Source organism: Tiliqua scincoides, chromosome 9 (assembly GCF_035046505.1).
Source record: "Tiliqua scincoides isolate rTilSci1 chromosome 9, rTilSci1.hap2, whole genome shotgun sequence".
Classification (NCBI taxonomy): Eukaryota; Metazoa; Chordata; class Lepidosauria; order Squamata; family Scincidae; genus Tiliqua; species Tiliqua scincoides.
In genome coordinates, this window is record NC_089829.1 from 4089987 (window position 1) to 4109967 (window position 19981).

Below are 19981 nucleotides of genomic sequence, written 5' to 3' on the forward strand. Positions count from 1 at the left end.
CACTGCTTTAGAGACAAATGCATGACATAAACTTGAAGGTACCACAACACTGTTGCTTCTCCTTTGATGAATAAAGAGCCCAATACATGTCTACTCAGAAGTAAGTCCCATCATAGTCAATGGGGCTTACTCCCAGAAAAGTGTGGTAGGATGATAGTCACAGGCTGCAATCCTATGTACACTTCCCTAAGAGTAAGCCCCATTAAAGCAAATGGGACTTACTTCTAAGAAGACAAGAGTAGGATTTTGGTCTAACTCACAGCTATCTATCTAAAGTTAACTTTTCAAAGAATGACTTTCTACAACATTTTTTTTTAATTTAAAACACCAAGAGGCACCTTGCAGAGGGTGGAGGAGGGGCACTTTATATGCTGATATAGCCTCATCCTTTGCAACTCTCTTTGGAAGGAAATCCTAAAATGTTCAGTGGGGCTTGCTTCCAAGTAAGAGTACGTGGGCTTGCAGCTTTGGTGGCTGAGAATGCATGCAAAAGTCTTCTCAGAAGTAAGTCCCATTATAGACAGTTGGGCTTACTCCCAGGTAAGTGTGGGTAGAATAGGATAGTATAGGCCATCCTATCCACACTTTCCAGGGAGTAAGCCCCATTTAACTCAGTGGAACTTGCTTCTGAGTAGACGAGCATAGGATTGGGATTGTTAATTCATTAATTAGCTTCATTTTATTTTCCTTATAACACAGTGTTCCTTATAACAGTATTTTCCATATAACACAGTAACACAAAAGTGCAATGTCACTTTTTGATATGTAGAAAAATGTAAGTATAGTTGAGAGGGAGAAATTAATATGCATTTTTAACTTGAACACCACTGCATGAAAGTTCTACGTTTGAGCAAGTCGCAAGAACTACACTTCCCAGCATGCCATGGGAGAGGAGGCGAGGCCAGAGTGCGGAAGGGACGCTGGGAAAGAACCACATTTCCCAGTGTGCATAGGAGGAGTGCTCTGCTCCGATTGGCTGCCTGCAGAGAGGGATAAGTGACAGTAGCCTTGCAGTGTTAGAGCCTGGAGCGTGGGGAAAGCGATGGCGGCGGCTGGTTCTGGGCTGTCCCGGTTGAAGCAATGCCTGATCAGGCGGAATGGCCAGCAGGAGCAGCATGGGGTGGCAGCCTGCTCCCTCCAGGAGCTGCAGGGCAAAGGTGAGAAGCCTGGGAAGGGGTCTGTGGAGCTGTCACTGAAGGCTAGCTTGAGCTCCTCCTGGTGAAGCTTCCCCATCACAGCCCCTCCAGGGGGTGGAAGGGCTGCACCAGTTGGATTTCAGCCTGGGACAAGTTATTATAGGCAGGGGAGCCTTGCGCTGGAGAAGGTTGTAATCCTAGTGAATGCTAAAACAGTGTTTTCTCTCTGTGAGTCGGGACCCACTAGGTGGGTCGTGAGCCCATTTCAGGTGGGTCCCCATTCATTTCAGTATGTATTTTAATATATTATTATTATTTTATTATTACACAGCAGCAACTGTTACCCTGCACATGCCCGATCTCATCTGATCTCGAAAGCTAAGCAGGGTCAGGCCTGGTTAGTACTTGGATGGGAGACCGCCTGGAAGTACCAGGTGCTGTAGGCTTATACCATAGTCTTTCGAGACTGAAGGTTGCCAACCATTATTACACAGGCCTACAAAATTGAGGGTCAGAAAAGTTTTTCCCAAACTTTATGGCTGTTTGAAATGAATTTGGGGTGCCAATTCAAAAACTGGCGTCCGTTTTGCCCTGTCACGTCTAGTTTTGGAGATACAGTATAGCCTCATTAGTGAATGGTTCAAGCAGCTTCCTCCTGAGCAAGCCCTGGTGTAGGCTTCCTCTTGACAAAGCTGCTTGAACCGTTCACTAAAGAGGCTATGCCGTGTCTCCAAAATTAGACACAATAGGGCAAAATGGATGCCGTTTTTGGAATCAGCACCTCAAATAGACCTAGGAATTGGTGTTTAAGGAAGCAAAATGTGTGTTGGCCTGTGTTATTATTTACAGTATTTATATAGCACTTTTTGACAAAAAGTTCACACAAAGCGGTTTACAGAGAAAATCACATAACATATGGCTCCCTGTCCCAAAAGGGCTCACAGTCTAAAAAGATGCAAAAGAACACCTGCAGACAGCTACTAGAAAAGACACTGCTGGGATGAGGAGGGCCAGTTACTCTCCCCCTGCTAAAAAGAGGAGCACCCACTTGAAAAAGTGCCTCTTACCCAGTTAGCAGGGGTTAGGCTTGATGCTACCCTGGTATGTGACTGCATTGAGGGAAATGTGACAGACCTGTACTTTTAACAAGCTACTATGTATATTCTTTTAACAATGATAGTAAGGTGCCTAGGATAGTTAAAAACATTCCTGTTTGATGATGTCACTTCTGGTCATGACATCACTTCCAGTGGGCCCTGACAGATTCTCATTCTAAAAAGTGGGTCCTGGTGCTAAATGTGTGAGAACGATTGCACTAGAAGGTATGAGGTAATTCATGGGTAACTTAAGACTGGTTCGAAACAGCCAGTTTTAGGCTGTAATCTATGAGAGTAAGACTCACAGGAGGGGGGGGAGAATTTCCTTCCCAGTAGACATGCCATGAGACATGCCATAAAACTGCCATGTTGAGCAAGTGCAGGACAGTTGTGTGTTTTTTTCAGACAATATACAGACAGTGTAAGACTGAAGTATCTTTTTTTCTAATGAATCAGAATTCTCATTGCTGCTATTATTATTATTATTATTATTATTATTATTAACAGTGTTTATATACCGCTTTTCAGCAGAAAGTTCACAAAGTGGTTTACAAAGAAGAATCAAATAACTAAGAGCCCAGTCCTGAGCTACCTAGGTTGCAGCTGCAGCAGCACCGAAAATGGCTGCCACCACATCCTGTGCATCCAAGACTGCACCTTGGGAGAAGACTTTCATCCCCTTCCCCCCGGGTAAAGGGAGTAGCCCCACAATGGGGCTACTGATTCACCACCAATATTTTAAAATGTTGAAAAGGTAAAAGCCTTTGTGTCAGGCGGTGAGCCCAACACAGAGGCTTTGGATCCGGTGGAGCATAAGTTCTCTAGACCAAGTTTGGAAAGGGAATTTGGCAAAACAGGTACAGGAAGTACCTAGAGGAATCATAATGCTTGTACAGTATACCATAGCAGCATTTGGAATACTGTCTGGTCTTGGTCATTGCAATTGAAAAAGGATATTACTGTATTGTTAGAAAAGGGCAACCAGAATGGAGAGTTGTCTGTCTTAACCTGTAGATTGACCTTTGACAACCTGGATGCAGCGTATAGAGCAGGGGTCTCCAAACGTTTTGGCCAGAGGGCCACATCAAATATCTGGCATGGTGTTGAGGACCAGAAAAAACATTTAAATATAAAATTTAAATAAATAAATATGAGATGGAACATAGATGAGTGAGTAAATGAATGAATGGGCTCATTTATTCAACATCTCTGGCCCCCAGAAGACCCTCTAGACACAATCAGAGCATGTTCAGTTGAGTGGGCCAGAGGCTTTCAGGGGACAAGAGGTTGGCTGCAGGCCGGAAAGAGGCTTGCTGTGGGCCACATCTGGCCCCCGGGCCAGGGTTTGGAGACTGCTGGTATAGAGGAACCATGACCAATTGTTGTTTAGAGTCTTGAAGATTAGGCATAGGAAGAACCTTCAGGTGATCTGAAGTCTGGGAGCTGACAGGGGCAACCTCCAGTTATATAAATATATGCGGCTGCCTTGAATATAGTTAAACTAGCCAATGATGTTGTGGTAAACTACACCCCTGTGTCTAGCTCTGTACTACTGTGACTGATAGCAGTTCTTCAAGGTTTCAGGCAGAGGTCTTCCTCATCAACATCTACCTAACTGGAGATGTCAGAAATTGAACCTGGTGCCTTCTAGGTGTAAAATCACTGAACTGCCTACTCTACCTGGCAGATGATCTTCAGTTTTCATACAGAGGTCTTTCCTGGCCTTACAGTAAGAATTGGAGAGGCAGGAACTTAAAAAGGGAGAAACTACCTGGGATGTTCTGCATGCAAATAATGTGCTGTACCACTGAGCAGTGCTCAAGTCTGGCCCAAAATGTAAGCCATGCAGCTGGTTGCTTGAAGCAAGTTTATAAGCGACTGGCACAAAATTGCCTGCAGTGACACAGAGGATTACACTGGGGCACACCAGACTTGCAGCCTGCTCTTATGCAAAGCTAAGCATACTGGAGCCCATTGAAATTAATTCTGCAGAGGGTAAATGTGTTCAATCGCATCCCAGAATTCCTTCCCACTTCATTATTTAAATAGCACCCTAAGGGCCTAATCATACCCAACTTTCCAGCATTGGTACAGCCATGCCAGTGAGGTGTGTGCTGCATCCTGCAGTTGTGGGAGGGAGTCGTGGAGGCCTCCTGAAGGTAAGCGAACATTTGTTATATCTGGACTGCACTGTGGCTGCATTGGCACTGGACAGTTGGATAGGATTAGGCCCTAAGTGTGCATGGCACTTGGCAACAGATTAGATTGTCATTTTAGATCAGGACTCTCTAAACCCCAGTCCTGGGGCCGGATCCATGGTTTGAAAAAAGCTCTTCTCCTTCCCCAAGAGCAGTTCTTACCATTATGCTGCTGTACCACTTATTTTCCCTCTCACAGGGAAATGCACAGGACTGCACAGGGATGTTCCACAACATCCTGCTGCACAGCTTGTTGGGATGCTAGACAATAGACATCACTGCCCAGACATCACTGTCCCTGTGGAGTGGCGCAGTGGCGGAACAGTAAGCACTGGTTGGAACTGGTAGGGTTTTTCCCAGACACAGTGGTCTCTGCTATTTGGAGACCACTCCTTCACCTTCACCTTCAACTCCAAGAGGGTTTCACTCTAAAATGCAACTAAGGGGAGACAACAGGGGGAAAGGAATGAACTGGGGGAAGGAGTCGGCAGTGGAAGAATATGTAATTATTTCAGTCTTGGTTCTGTTGCCAGAGATTCTGGGATGCGGCTTTGACATCATGTGGTGCCACCTCTTAGAAAGGGAGAAACCATGTTGCAGGAGACAAGGAAGACTGGGCAGTGGGAATAAAGATCTTACAGGAGGAGAAAACTGCACAGCCAGACTTGAACAGGAAGGGGAAAGGTGGACTAACTAGATTTCTGCTGCTTAAAGGCTGCAGGGCGATACTTGTGTTCAAGGCTAATTGCATTAAGGAATTACATGCTCCAGTAGAGTGGGGAAGGGGGGCAACCCCAGGTAAACCTGTATCAACTGTGACAGATGCACCAAATCTGAGCAATTTCTTTAAAGCCTCCTGAGAATGCTCTCGCCTTGTGACTGCACAGGTGACTCAGGGCACCAGCAACTTGTGTGATCCGTCAATCCTGTTGGCCTCGCTTACAAGCACTGCAAATGTTGGCTGACAAGCTGTCTTTCATACAAGAGACTAATTCCTGCTTTACAGGAGAGGTGTTTGGGCCTCAGGCTAAGAATTCCACAAAAGTTACTAGACCCCACCCAGGAGGTTTACTATGTGTCTTAAGTCATTTGCAGTACACGTTCTGAAAGGAAGGAGAGAAGAACGGTTTCACTTACAAAAATTTTCCAGCATGCCGCAGTGCTGCATGGAGCGAACCATGCCATGGGTGCTCACCCCAGCTGAGAGGCTGTTTACAAGCTTGCCTTGACGATTTTATAATTTAGCAAAAAGATTCCTCCACTACCACTGTTGTCGTTACTGTCTTCACCTTTAGTGTAGCGCCACCCATACAGGGGCAGAAAACAGAGGCTGATGTGAGCACTGGCCTGCAAACACGCAAGACAGAAGAATGGAGACTGCCTGGAGGCCCACTTTACCTTTCCCAACATGCACTGTTAAAACTAGAAGCCAATTCCTACCCCGAAAATCATAATTAACATTTATATAGCACTTTCTCATGTTCAAAGCACCCCATGTACATCGCTTTGATGTTGTTCCACAACAACACTGTAGGTGTTATTATTCCCATGCTGCAGATGGGAAAGTCTAAGGGTGAGAGGGAGTGCCTGACCCAAGGCCAGCAAGACAGCTATATAGGGCAGAGGAAAGGTTCAAATTGGGAAAATCCTGCTTGGCTGCTCATTCTCTTACAACCCAAACCTAACCTGAAACAGCTGGGCTGAGTGGCCTACCCCATATCTCACGCAGGTTAGGAGCAGGCTGGAGGTCTCCTCGGAGTAAGGGGATATTTGTCTCCTTACCCCATGTAATACTCCAGCCTGCCCAATGAGGTTACTCGGATCTCCACCAGCTAATTTGCTGGCACAAGTCTGAGAAGCCCCTTGTAGGGATTGCAGGTGTAGGAAGGAGGATAAGACATGGTAGAGGCCTACACCCCTCCTGAACCTGTCCCTCCACCTGCCCCATACCTCCCTCCCTGCCTCTGTCCCCTTGGCCTCTCTCCTACACCGCTTAGCAATCTCCTCCACAGGCAGACAGAGATCAGGATGCAGGCCAGAACAGGCCTTTCCTCCAGCACTGCTTGCTCTAGAGTAGTTGCAAACTTGCTTTGCAGCACATCGCTGTGCTAACAGAAGTGGATATCAGGATTGCACTGTTAGACTGCAATAGTCAGAACTTTATTTGACCAGATGTGCTCAGTTGATGGTCATCCTGAGATTTTAGTCATAAGAATCCAGTGTGATAGTTTCTGAAGTTAGAAACTCATGTGTTGTTTTTTTTTTTTGCATATCTCAAAATGTGTTTTAAGGGCGCATGCAGGGAAACTATTCTGCAAAATGGGTATCAAAGAAACGATGTGTAGAAACAGTATCTGCAGTTGGAGGAAGACTTTCTGCCTTGTCACTGCACCTCTTACCTTTTCCTCAGCCTGTGACCTCCTAGCAATTGACAAGGCCTCAAAACCCATTACTTTGGTCTTAGCTGAAGATGGAACCATTGTGGATGACGAAGACTATTTCCTCTGCCTGCCACCGAACACCAAATTTGTGGCCCTGGCAAAGGATGAGAAGTGGGCTAGCAGCAATATCGGTAGGCGTATGCATGGTGGAGCTGTACCACTTTGGGGAGGGTGGTGGGAATACACCCTGCTACCACATCCCACCCCCACCCCCTCCTTTGAGAAAAATAGCAACTGGTGTGAAGGATGCAAATTAAAAACACAGTATTTGTGGCTATCCTTCTTGCATAATTTATTCTGCATGTTGGGGAAAGACCATGAATTCTGCATGGTGCTGAAACACAAGCCACTGGAAGTCCGTCTATCGCCTTCATTTGGCTTCTAAGATTGCCCTTGCCAGTGTCCAAATTTAAATCTTCATGCAGTCTATTTTCACAGGGCAGCTTCTCTTGCCTTCCTCAGCTGAAGCCACAGCCCTTATTCTTGCTACAAGCAGCCTTTGTTGGTCCCCTCCACTACTCTCCAGCTGACAATTTTTTATTTCTACAGCAGATCTCCTTGTCCTTAGTTGCTTTGCCTTTTATAAACTGTTAAGGTGATCTGACACCTGATATCCCTGCATAGAAGGCAGCAAGCCTGCTTCCCACCCCCTTCCATTTCTCCTTTACATGGTCCTAAAGAAAACAGGAAGTATGGGAATGTCACACTGGGAATGTCTCACACTTCCTGTTTTGTTTAAAGGGACCATGTGAAGGAGAAAGGGAAGAGGTAGGAAGAAGGCCTGCTGCCTTCTGATTTGCTTGAGTGGGAAGTGGATTAGAATGGCTCAATCTGTGGTGGACTTCAGGGAGGCGGCAGCAGTTTTGGGGTGAAAAGTACCCCAAGTCTTTTTGCCACACTCTGCAGCTGAGTGTCAGCTGCAATAGTTGCTTTGCCCTTGCTCTTAGACCACCCCTGTTGCCAGATACGTGTGTTTCACGCTTATGACTCCATGTAAGCAGTAGCAACAAAATCAGTAATAAGTCTCTTGCCACTTGGAAGACTTGACACTTCACTGTGAATTGGGAATGTTTTCATGGCATAAATCATTTAAATCTGCAAAGCACCAGAAGACACTTTGTCAACCTCACTCATGACTGTGCCTCTTTCAGATGGGGGCACAGCTTGGCTCGAGAGAGAGATCACAGAAGTTGATGGAGCAGATGGTGACAAAGAAAAGTGGAAATGCCTCGCCAGACAGCTGAAGGATGATCTTTCCACCATCATCTTAATGTCTGAGGAAGATCTCCAGGTACAGAAAGGAATGATGGGAGAATAACAGCAGTATTTTGCTGTTTTCCTGCCATCAAGTTGGGCAAAGAATAAAATAGGGTGGCATATTCATGTTTTCTGGAACAAAGCACAGTGGTTGGAACTTTTGTTTTACATGCAGGAATCAACTGTTGTGTAGCTCAGTGTACCCAGAATTCCCACAGAATCCAGTGGGGCTTATTCCCAAGGAAGAGTGCATTGGATTACCCCAAGTGTAAATTGGGGTTGGGAGAGAGTCCTCTTATAACCCTTTGTATGTAACAGATTGGTCTGGGGCTGTAGTTTCATGCATGAGGCTCCAGGTCCAAACCTTGACAGCATTTCAAGAGCTGGGAAAGATTGCTGTCTGAAACCCTGGAGAGACACAGCCAATCAGTGTCAGCCTGGATAGATCAGTGATATTCACATGAAAGTAACACAGGCACAGATCCTGTGTCTGATCTGCAACACCTGGTATAAGAAGGTACACTGCCTTGGGACATGGAGGATTAATCTAGTTATCATAGCCAATCGCCTTGGAGAGGTCCTATCCTGTGTGAAAAAGGATTTTTGTGTCAGGTTTGAAATGTTGAAAATTGGGGCAAGAAATTGAAAGGGGCAAGGAAAAAATAAGTCTGTATTTTGCTGATGTGGGCGATGAAAAAAACTGGGGCCCAAAGCATGTTGGGGTCCAATTGAACTCTGCATGTGGGGTTTGTTCTTTGCTTTGATTAGCAGCAAGAAGGGGTGGGAGCTCAGTTTTGCATATAGAAGGTCCAGATTCAATCTACAGCATCTTTCAGTAGGGCAGAGAAAGACCTCATCTGAATCTTGGTGAGTTAATGCCAGTCAGTGTAAACCAGCATTTCTCAACCAGTGGTACTCAAGGTGGTGCTCTGTGGTACATGTGGGGCCCCAGACCCTCTCTGTCTGGCAGTGAGACCATCAGCATGACAATCAGTGGTAGGAGGTTCGGTCCAATGGGCAGGGCTTCAGCATGCACTGTTCATGTGCTGGGAAAAGCTCTCCTCGCCACTGTGAGTCCCATATTGGTGTCTGTTTGGCCTCCCAATCCAGAAATAAGTGGCGATGACATCATTGCCAGTTACTTCTGATGGTACTTCCAATAGGTGGACGATGCAAAGTGGTGCAGCAGGAGACAAACGTTGAGAAACACTCGTGTAGACAATAGTAAGCTAGATAGACCAATGCTCTTACTCCATGCAACCGTTTCTTAAGTCCTTCACCTTTACTACAATGAGATTCCTCTGTTACATTCTAGGCACTCATCGATGCACCATGCCCAGATTTAGCCCAGGAACTTGCTGAGAACCAACCCAAAATCCAGACTCTCCAGGACACCCTCCAGCAGGTTCTGGACAGGCGGGAAGAGGAACGTCAGTCCCGGCAGCTTCTGGAACTCTACTTACAGGCTTTGAAAAATGAGGACCACATTGTACCCAAGGCAGAAGGTAATGAGGTTGTTGGACTGAAGTCTGACCAAGTGTCTTGAGAAGCCTTGTTGCAACTATTAAGCTATTTCTTGGAGCAGCCGTTATTTCATTTGTTTGGAACTGGAGTTACACAGTTGTTACTGTTCACATTTTGTGCAGCACCAGGAATAAGCTAAGGAGGGGCCATAGTGAAACCATAAAGAACATGTTTTGCATGAACATTCAACCCTCAGGTAGCAAGCTTGGAAAATATTTTCCTGCTTGATACCTGAAGAGTTGCTATGAGTGAGGTTAGACAGCACTGAGCTTGATGCACCAGTGGTCAGTGTGAGGTGCTCTACATGGCATAGATCAGCCCTTATGAGGTTTACAGTTTAAGCTGGAGGTGGACAGAAGAGAAAGTTGATTTCAGGGGCTACCACTGAAAATGATTTGGAAGTTGCAATTAGTGCAGAATGTGGCAGCTCAGTTGCCCACTGGGGCTCAGCATGTGGAATCTGCCATGCCATTGCTCTGGCAGCTACACTGGCTGCCCATTCCTTTCCAAGCCCAATTCGAGATGTTGGTGATGACCTTTAAAGCCCTATATGGCAAAGGACTGGGATATCTCAAGGACCGCCTTCCTCCGTATATTCCTGCTCATCCCCTGAGGTCATCAGAGAGGGCCCTTCTCAGGATACCACCACCATCTGAAGCTGGGGGATGGCAGCAAGGTGTAGGGCCTTCTTGGTTGTGGCATCATGCTTCTGGAACCAGCTGCCAGAACATCTCAGAGCAGCATCTTCAGTATATGGTTTCTGGCAGGGTTTGATGACCTATCTATTTCAGCTGGCCTTTGGGGAGGGAGGAACTTCCTAGGGACCCCTTAATTCTTAGGTTTTAATTTTTATGATGCTATCAATTTTATGTTTTTCTATTGTAACTTTTAAATGATATGGTTTTTTAATCTTGTATTTTGTTGTTTTTATGTGATGTATTCTACTGTACACTGTTTTGAGTATCAGAAAAGCAGTATAAAAATCCCTTAAGTAAATAAAATAAATAAATTTGGGATTTACTGATAGATATCTGCTGGATTGGTAGTAGCCAGGCAAGGGTGTCAAACTTTTCATTTGTTTCACAATAGCAAGTAAAATTGTGATTTAAAAAAAAAAATCTGCCATGTCTCTCTGTCTTTTACTTGCTTGTTTGGTGTCCTTATCTGTAAAATGTATTAATTGGTAGCCTTTTGACTAGATGTGTGTAAAACTTTGCTAGCTGGCTTTTAGAATCCTTGAGCTGAACCATCACAGGGCTATTTGATGCATCAATTACAGGATAGTTGTACCAACATTTTAAAGGGAAATTTAGACTTAATTTCAAAGTTCCTCTTTAGGTAAAATAACTGAGGAATTTCAGAGATGTCAGAAGATTTTCCAGTGAGGTTGGATATATTCTTCAGGGGGCTTTGCATATTCTTTTCTTAAAGCACACTTTCTGGGTTATTGTCTAGAACCGGAAGAAACTGCCATGGAAGGAACAGATATGGTTGACATCGGGAGCAGCAGTGGAGGTGCTGGAACTGCAATTCCGCTCAGTAGTCAGATCTTGACCATGCTCAAACAGAAGCCAGCCCCAGAAATCAGCCTGGCCAGTCAGGACTTAGAGGTGAGTAAAAACAAGGGTTTCTTCCCTACAAAGAAAGGCTAAAGCGTTTGGAGACTTTTAGTTTAGAAAAGGAAACAAATACTGAAGTGGGACATGGTAGCAGATGAGCAAGCCCCCCCTTCCCCAATTGCACCTTCCATTCATCATTTGAGGTCCTGTTCTGTGTCGCACTTCCTACAGAAGTGTGGCTGGTTGTGACAAAATCTTTTCAGTAGGTTGTGGAATTCCCTTTCCTGCGTGGTCTAAGTGGCTCCATCACTAATTAAATGAGCAGCAAAGATCTTTCTCTTTGGGGGGGAGGCTTTTTTTAATAGCCAGGCTCTGTGGTCTGTAGCGTTACATTCGTTCTTAATGCAGGGGGGTCCTGCATCCATGGATACGGGATCCACAGTTAGCAGGGCACACCTGTATATGCAACATTGGGCAGAAATAGCTTAATCACCCCCAGCACCTCTGCTCCAATCTTGTGTACAGTAGTTTAGCCTGAATGATGGGCTCTCTTGGTTTTGTTGCAGCTGGTGTTCAAAGAAGACCCAGAAGCACTAGCTCGGGCCCTGAGCTGGGAGAAGCCAAAGGTTGAAGCTTTGCAGGAGGCCTGTGAACAGGAGCTTTCAAGGCGTCTGCAACAAGTGAAGGCCCTGCAGTCCTTGAGAAGTATCTCAAAGGGCAAGAAAAAGCTGCCTTGGGGGGACTGGCTGAGTTCTAAACGCAAAAAATAGGAGGTCTGGTGGTGGTGGAGGTCAGGAAATGTCATACATATTTTCACTTGTGCCTTTACAAATTGAGCATGTGAGGACAGCACTTAAAAGCAAGATATCATTCATTGAGTTTGCCACATGTTGATGCTCGAATTTCCGTAGGGCACATTAGCTTGTCAGCTCTGAAACCAGAAAAAAGTAGTTTCTTTGCCTTTTGTCTCACAAACTTCAGAACTCTTTGGTCCACTCCTTACAGGGGCTTATTTCAGACTCTGAAGATTGTAACAGATGCTGAAACATGGAGGAAAATGTTTGCTTTTAATATGATCATGGTGCTCATGGGTGGCTCACTGAAGCTGCCAACATAACCAGATCCTGTGACTGTTTACTTTAGCAGCAGCCTGGAGGCCCAGGCATTCTAGGTTCCAAGCTGTGGATTCCAGTCACCTCTTGCCTTATCCCCTGTGTGTTTCTATGCTACCTTCCCCAATTCTCTTTGCTAGAACAGGCACAGGCAAACTTGTCAGCCAGAGGTCCATCCTAGGCTATGGCAATTGTGTGGAGGATTATAATGCTGACTTGTTATAATTCTCATCATGACTTTGCTTCCAGCTCTGTAAAAAAAAGTAATAATAATTTTGCATTCCGTTTTTGAACAGTGTTCACTTTTTTAATTGAAGGAGTTCTAGACAGGAAAGTAAAAAGTTTTCCTTTCTTGCTCTCTACTGGTTTTTTTACTCTGCACTGCATCCCTTACTTGAACATGCTCAGTTGGCCAGTGTATGCCCACACCCTCCTTTCATGTGCACATGCACACACAGACTCTTGGCTTAAGCTGAAAATGTAGCACATTAACACCTTCTGTTTGGCTGATGGTAAGGGGGGCAAGTCTGCCCCAAATTTCCAGTAAACAAGACCCTCTCAGCCTTCAGTCACACTGCATTTATCAGGGTGTGTGCTATCTCCAGCACATAGAACTGATGTAGACTGAGAATACGGTACTATCATATAGTAATCACATGGGCTTAAGAAAGTATTTTAAATTAAGCTCTATAGCATTTGCCTAGTAATAAATAGCAAGATCTACTACTAGAGGTGTGTGTGTGGAGGCCCATTAGAGAAGGGGATGAAAACTAAACCAGCCTAAGTGGCAGCTGAGATGGGAAAGGCACATCCTACAGGTTTACAGCATGTTTTAAGAAGAACCTCCAACAAGTGGCACTTCACAAAGGCCTTCCAAAAGAAGAGGAGTGGCTAGGCAACACAGTGACAGAAAGTTTCTGCTCCCATCCAGCTCACAAACTGGTTTGGAATGAAGTTTCAGATGTCAGCAAGTCTATGTCTGCCCAAGGCTACAACTGGATGAAGTTAAGGAAAGAGATGCTTGTAACCACACTTTGTGTTCTCTCTGAATAGGACACCCAAGTCGAAGGCTATGTATGCACAGTAATGTTTTATTTCAGCATGTAAAGACTGTTGTACTTGGGGGACAAGCCCAGCACTGGCAAACAGCTGAGAAAGACAAGTTGGGGCAGCATCCCTTGTGTGTTTGGCATAGTGCCCTTTTCTTCTTCAACACACACAAAGACCAATAATTTGTCTAAGGCTGGGCAATGTGTCAAACAATGACACTTCAGCCTACCCGTGACAATTTTTTTCCCCCCGAAGTTTTCTCACAGCAGCAAACTAAAGCATGTTATAAATTGTGCTCATGTAACATTGCACTATGGCAATTAAGTTGCAGCTGCTTCCTGGAGGAAATTGCCACTGCTACTGACTTGCCAACAATAAAATCTATTCTATGTGGCTTGTTTCAGGCAAACATGCCTAATGCTGAAGCCTGGCCCGATAGTCCTAACCACCTGGGTTTTTTTGTTTTGTTTTTGAAGTATACAATGCAGTCGCTTGCTTTTAATTAATCTGCTGAGCCAGGGGTGCCCAAACCCCGGCCCTGGGGCCACTTGCGGCCCTCAAGGTCTCTCAATGCGCCCCTCAGGGAGCCCCCAGTCTCCAATGAGCCTCTGGCCCTTCAGAGATTTGTTGGAACCCACACTGGCCTGATGCAACTGCTCTCAGCGTGAGGGCAATTGTTTGACCTCTCACGTGAGCTGTGGGATGAGGGCTCCTGCCACTGCTTGTTGTTTCACATCTGTGAGGCAGTAGCGGCAGCAAAGGAAAGGACAGTCTTGCTTTGTGCAAGGCCTTTTATAGGCCTTGAGCTATTGCAAGACCTTCATTGATTCATAGAAGTTCATCTTTAATATATTCATTTATGTAAACTCATGTAAATTTATTCAAATTTAAAATGTAAATTCTCTTTTCCCTCTGCCCCCCCACCCCCCGACACAGTGTCAGAGAGAGGATGTGGCCCTCCTGGCAAAAACTTTGGACACCCCTGCACTAAGCTATAGCCAGAGCTGTGTGTATCTTGCCATTTCAGGGAAACCCAGGAAAAGCAGTGTGCTTCTGGCCACAGAACTGAGCTTCCCAAATATCTGACCCTCCCTCCAATCCTTTTAAAGAAAAAATAAGTTGTTAGGCCTTATGCCAAAATTGCTTGAAAGTACATGAATGACGAGTGTTGAAATCTTGGAAACCATGAATGGCTGAATAAAATTTCTTAATGTTGTAAGGATTAACATTAGGGCCCTGTTTAGCTCTTCCCTGTGGCTAGCAGAACTCTGAAAGGGAAGAAACCATGCAGACTTCCATAAATGTGCAAAGTTACTATTAAATCTACAAAATTAATAAAGGGCCCAGAATTGTTTTTCCTGTTGCAGAATTTGGTTTAACTTAAAGTCAATATGCGGTAGTGGCTAGAACATTGGACAAACCAAGGAAGACCCAGGTTCAGAGTTCTGTTCAGCTTTTAAGCTCGGTGGATAATTTTGGGATAACAGTTATGCTTAGTTTTACGTACCTCACAGCAGCAGTTCTCAAACTCTGCAGCAACATGATCCCCAGGAGGGTTTTTTAAAACTTACCTGCAGCCAGCACTGAGTCCTGTGGCGTCCACAGCAAAAACGGGAAGAGTGCATGTTTTTTGCTATGTTTACGGGGAGCTCTGCGGAGGGATTCCCAGGCTCTGCAGACCCCCCCCCCGCCCAGGGGCACTGGCTGCAGGTAAGGAACCCCCCCCCCCCATCCCAGCAGCAGCAGGATCCTAGGAATCACAATGCTTAAGGGGCCAGAGGCAGGGCTTCTCAGGTTGGAGCATCACAACACCCCAGTTTGAGAACGTCAGCCTCACAGGGTTGTTGTAAGGATAAAGATAAAAATTTGCCAGTCTGAGCTCCTTAGAAGAAGGGCAAGATTTTTTAAAAAGTTGCAGTAATTGTTTTATTTTTTTTTAACAGCCTCAGTTACAAGGCAACTTCTCTACAGCAGATAGCCTAAGTCTTCTCCCTTCTCTCAAAGCAGAACCCCAAGACAAGTGACAGGTCAGTTTCCCTCAATCAGAACTAGCAACTTGAAGAACAAGAGGGGAAGGCATTCCTTGGTTTCCTGCTCTCCAGTGCTACAAGAGCCCAACCAAACCAAGCAAGGGACATACAACATAGCTTTGATACCAGGGGAGCTCATAGTTGGCAACCTTCAGTCTCGAAAGACTATGGTATCGCGCTCTGAAAGGTGGTTCTGGAACAGCGTCCAGTGTGGCTGAAAAGGCCGATTTGGGAGCGACAATCCCTTCCACACTGGGAGCAAGTGCAGTCTGTCCCTGGCCTGTCTCCCTGGCTGTGGGCCTTCCTTCTTTGCCTCTTAGCCTCAGACTGTTGGCCAAGTGTCTCTTCAAACTGGGAAAGGCCATGTTGCACATGTTGCACAGGGGAGCTACATGCTGGGAAATGTGCTGGTCTGTGTAATTTGATGGAAATGTGAAAAAATATCACTTTCTAGCAAATATTCATGGTGCATGCTGTCTTTTGCAACAAGGGGCACAGGATAGCAGACAACACCCTAAAAGTGCAACCACACAGCAATTGGAGTTCCATATTAGTATATAGATTTGACTCTACCACCCTATAAGAATAATGACAAAAGGCAAGGAAGAATTTGATTACACAATAGCATTTGCTCCCAGAGGAGAGCAGTCACTAAATCATGCTTTAGTCCAGTGGTGCTACAGTAGCATTGTAGGAAACTTCATTCTGTTAGCAGGAGGAAAAAGTCTTCCAAAAGAAGTTCTTACATGGGGCCTTATCCCGGGCTGGGGGCTGAGAAAAGGTTGCTTTCGCTTGTCGGGGGTTGAACTCAACCTTCACCTTCCTGGACAGAGGTGCCTCATTCATGCGGGACGCCCAATCAGCCAGCCTGGAGAGGAAAAGAAGCTGCTCATCCCTTTTTATGTCTGCTGGTGCCTGGAGAGTCTTGCAAATGAAGCAAAAGTGAATTAGGCATTTTTCCAGAAAGATGGTTTCATAAAAATGGCTGGATGTGGCACAATTTTTTATTGGTTAGTTATACTGTTCTATTAATTTGTGTCAAGGACTTGGAGCCATCAAGAACATGGTTAAAACAAACCAAAACTGTACAGTCACCGTTTTGAACAAATATGCTACATCAAAGCATTTTAATGTGAAAATACATATGACGCTGGTAATACATATTACGCTGACATAACACATGGTCAGATCATCAAAATCAGTATTGACTATTCTGATTGCCAGTGTTTCTCCAGGGTCTCAGGCAGAGAGAATCCTTTCTTAGCCCTGTATCCTGAAATCTTTTACCTGGCAGCATACTATTCAGTTTTATGCAAGCAAACACTCTATGCTACTATTGAGTGGTAGTTCCTCCCTGTTTCAAACTGGGTTGACTCTAGCCCAATCACAATAGTCCTTTGAACGGGGGATGGAGCAAACGAGCAGCACTGAGAGTGGAGATAAAAAGTTCTGCTTAGGATTTTGGCACTTACTTGCTTCCCATTCTAGTTTAATTCAGAGGTGGGAGTTCATTGTGATCACCAGATAGGGGCTCGCTTGATTGGAAGCTCCTCCAAACACATACATATGCCAGGGAGCAAGATTCGAACCTTGACATGCTAGCTTTCCAGGAACATAGGAAGCTACCTCCTACTGAATCTAGGCATTGGTTCATCTAGCTTAGTATTGTCAGCACAGACTAGCAGCAGCTCTTCAGGGTTTCAGACAGGGAATTTTTCCTCTGTCTTACGTGGAGATACTGCTAGAGATTGACCCTGAGACAATTGTAGTTCTGTTGCGAACCTCTACTTGCAGACTGGTGGTAGAGACATACCATCTCAATGAGAACTAGCCACTTCTGTTTGCCAAACGCAAAAACAAGGGGAGTATCAAATTCCTATAGGGGGCTAAAAGAATGTTTCTCCCACTAATAACCTGCATTTTTCTTTAGTAAAAGAAGGGCGGCTGACCTAACTTGCAATATATCCACTTTGGTTTACACACTTCCTTAAAAAAAAAATCCATTCTGCTCTTCTACATCATGTGGAAAACCTCAATAAAAATGATGACAATTCGGTAATAATATCAGGCTGCCTCGCTGTCATTCATCCAATAATTTGGATGAAAAATTTCTTTTTAACGGGAAATTTTATGTACTGATTCTTGGCTCTTTTTCAAGAGTACAGTAAATCAAGCACTCAAGAACTGAAAACTCTTTACAACAGCTACTTTAACAACCCTTCTGAAAAACCCATAGAACTGTTCAATTATACTGATAAATGAAGAGCTTTGGGGTATTTTTTTTCTTAAGGTGAGACATATACAATGAAAATCTGAAGGAGAGTTCATCAATAATGCTTCAGAGCTCACTTGGCTGATAAATTACAGCTTTGTTCTCAGTACAAATTCAGTTTGCTACAAGGAAGCAGTCTCAGATTCATATTTTCTGTATTTGAGTGATTAATCTTGTAAAATAAGGGTACTTTTTCAGGCCAGTTAATAACCCAGTGAAAAACAAGGGTGCAAAAGCTTTTATAAATAGCCACTAAAGATACATATTTAAAAAATTGACTTGGGGTCCAATCCCATCTAACTTTCCAGCACCGGTTGCAACCATAATGCAGCCCTGAGGTAAAGGAACAAATGATCCCACACCTTGAGGAGGCCTCTGTGACTGCCTCCCCACCACAGGATACAGTGCACACTACATGGCATGGTTGCACCAGTGCAGGAAAATTGGATAGGACTGGGCCCTCAGCCTGCAATCCTACAGTGCTTTAGCCACATTTAAGGCGCAAAACAAAGCAGATATTTAAAGGAGGGATTCAACCTCGCACTAATCAAGAAGTCCTATTGAGGTCAATGGGGCTGGCTTTCAAGTACAAGCACTCAAAAGAACACCTAAATTAAGTCAGAACAAATGCTGAAGATTTTAAAAGACTACAAAACAAGCCTTGATGAAGACAGTAGGATTTAAACATGTATAGTATTAGGATGCAAATCTGCAACCCCCATGTACACTTACTTGAGGGAAAATCCCACTGACATCAATGCGACTTCTGAGTAAATATGCCTAGAACTGAGTTGCGAACCATTACTGGCAAGTTTGAATCTACTGTGCTGGTGAATTTCCAATAGTAAATTCATGGGAAAAGGATAGTACAAAGGCTATCAGCTGAAGAATTTAAATTATCTGTTTTTCAACTTTTAACCAGCTTACAGAGGAAATCTCCTTCCTCTGTTTCCTACCATCTACTTTAGATTGTCAGGTCCTTAGGAGCAGGCATCGATTCATATTACCTACGTAACTTTGTACACAAAATAACTGAAAGTTGCCTATGATCAAAACCACATTAAGGTTTTGAACCACATCAAAAAGTTAGAAGGGTCCCTAAATTAGATCACACACATCTAGATGGCTATCTCTTTTCAGTCCTGAGGACACTGACAAACCAGAAAACTACTGTCCCTTCAAAGAAAAACCCAGGCACAACAGTAGGTGTTTAAGCCATAGCTGGATTAAGATTTATTATCTGATTTTCTGTCTTAAATACTCTTATTGGGGAACAAAGGTCCATTGAACACAATATAACTTACTTCCCAGTAATCATGCATATGATCATAAATAAAAATTATCTGCCATTTCTCCCCACCATTTTTCTATTAGCCAATTAAAGGTTTTGACAGTTTACCAATTAAATTACACTCACAAGAATGAATAAAGCAGTGGTCAAACAATGTGCTCAGTGCTGAGCTGTTTGTCATTGGCAATATCCCAATTCGGGGGTTCTTCCCGCCCTGTTTCTAGCTTACCTTGCTGTCCTTCCACACAAGCCCTTCTGAAATAGGGAACACAACAGCTGCAGCAGCTCCCATGGGCCAAGAGGAGAGGACTATCAGCAGAAAGAGGCAGACAGGAGGATGTACAAGGAATGCCATCTGGCTCAATTCTGCCACAAGCTACACCTGCTTGCAAGTTATATTTTGCATTTTTTGAGGGGAGGGGGGAAAGACTCACTTCTCAACTTAATTAAAAAAAACACAAAATTAAAGTAGCCCTACCCATCTCCCTCCCCTCCAAACTCAAGCAATGACGCACAAGCAGAGAGCAATTATGTCCCCCAATTGTGCATCTTGTGTAGTTTTAACCCTTAATTAGAGCCTCTGGGTACCAATGCCATTAGACTACATTTACAGTTAATTTAAGCTGTGTATGCATTTTTTATTTGCTAAAAAAAACCCCAACACCACCACCCAACTAAACCTCATTTCCTTGCCATTATTCCCATAATGATTAGGCCGCTGTGAATACAAAATAGGGTGATTTAGCTACAATGATGGATTTTATGGACAGAGTTAGTGACGGAGTGAGGAATGAGCAACAGCTACAGCCTCAAAATACACACAGCATGAACAAAAAGTTTCACTTCTATGGGAATACTGCCAACTGCACCACAACTAAGTTTAGGATTTTTATGTATCAGTTCCAGAATTAACAAGTTGAGATAATAGATCAGACTGATATTTAATTGCAGCAGCTCCCAAATAGTGAGAAAAATATGGCACTGTCTTGGTCAGGTTAGCTTAGTGTTGGCAAC

The 19981-nt window shown here is 44.4% G+C and overlaps 2 protein-coding genes and 1 pseudogene across 2 annotated transcripts; 2 read left to right on the top strand and 1 right to left on the bottom strand.

Annotated features, from left to right (window-relative positions):
• The first annotated feature begins 342 nt into the window (after window positions 1-342).
• Window positions 343-12851, top strand: DFFA (DNA fragmentation factor subunit alpha). The gene is made up of 6 exons (XM_066637536.1): window positions 343-1157; window positions 6842-7003; window positions 8024-8163; window positions 9445-9634; window positions 11109-11263; window positions 11779-12851. Exons 1-6 carry the CDS (start codon window positions 1043-1045, stop codon window positions 11980-11982), a joined length of 966 nt encoding a protein of 321 aa, XP_066493633.1. The 5' UTR covers window positions 343-1042; the 3' UTR covers window positions 11983-12851.
• On the top strand, window positions 1463-1582 carry LOC136660837 (5S ribosomal RNA; annotated as a pseudogene).
• Window positions 12852-16112: 3261 nt separating the features above from the next.
• Window positions 16113-19322, bottom strand: CORT (cortistatin). The gene is made up of 2 exons (XM_066637358.1): window positions 19197-19322; window positions 16113-16328 (listed from the first exon to the last, which is right to left on the bottom strand). Exons 1-2 carry the CDS (start codon window positions 19320-19322, stop codon window positions 16113-16115), a joined length of 342 nt encoding a protein of 113 aa, XP_066493455.1.
• Window positions 19323-19981: the final 659 nt, after the last annotated feature.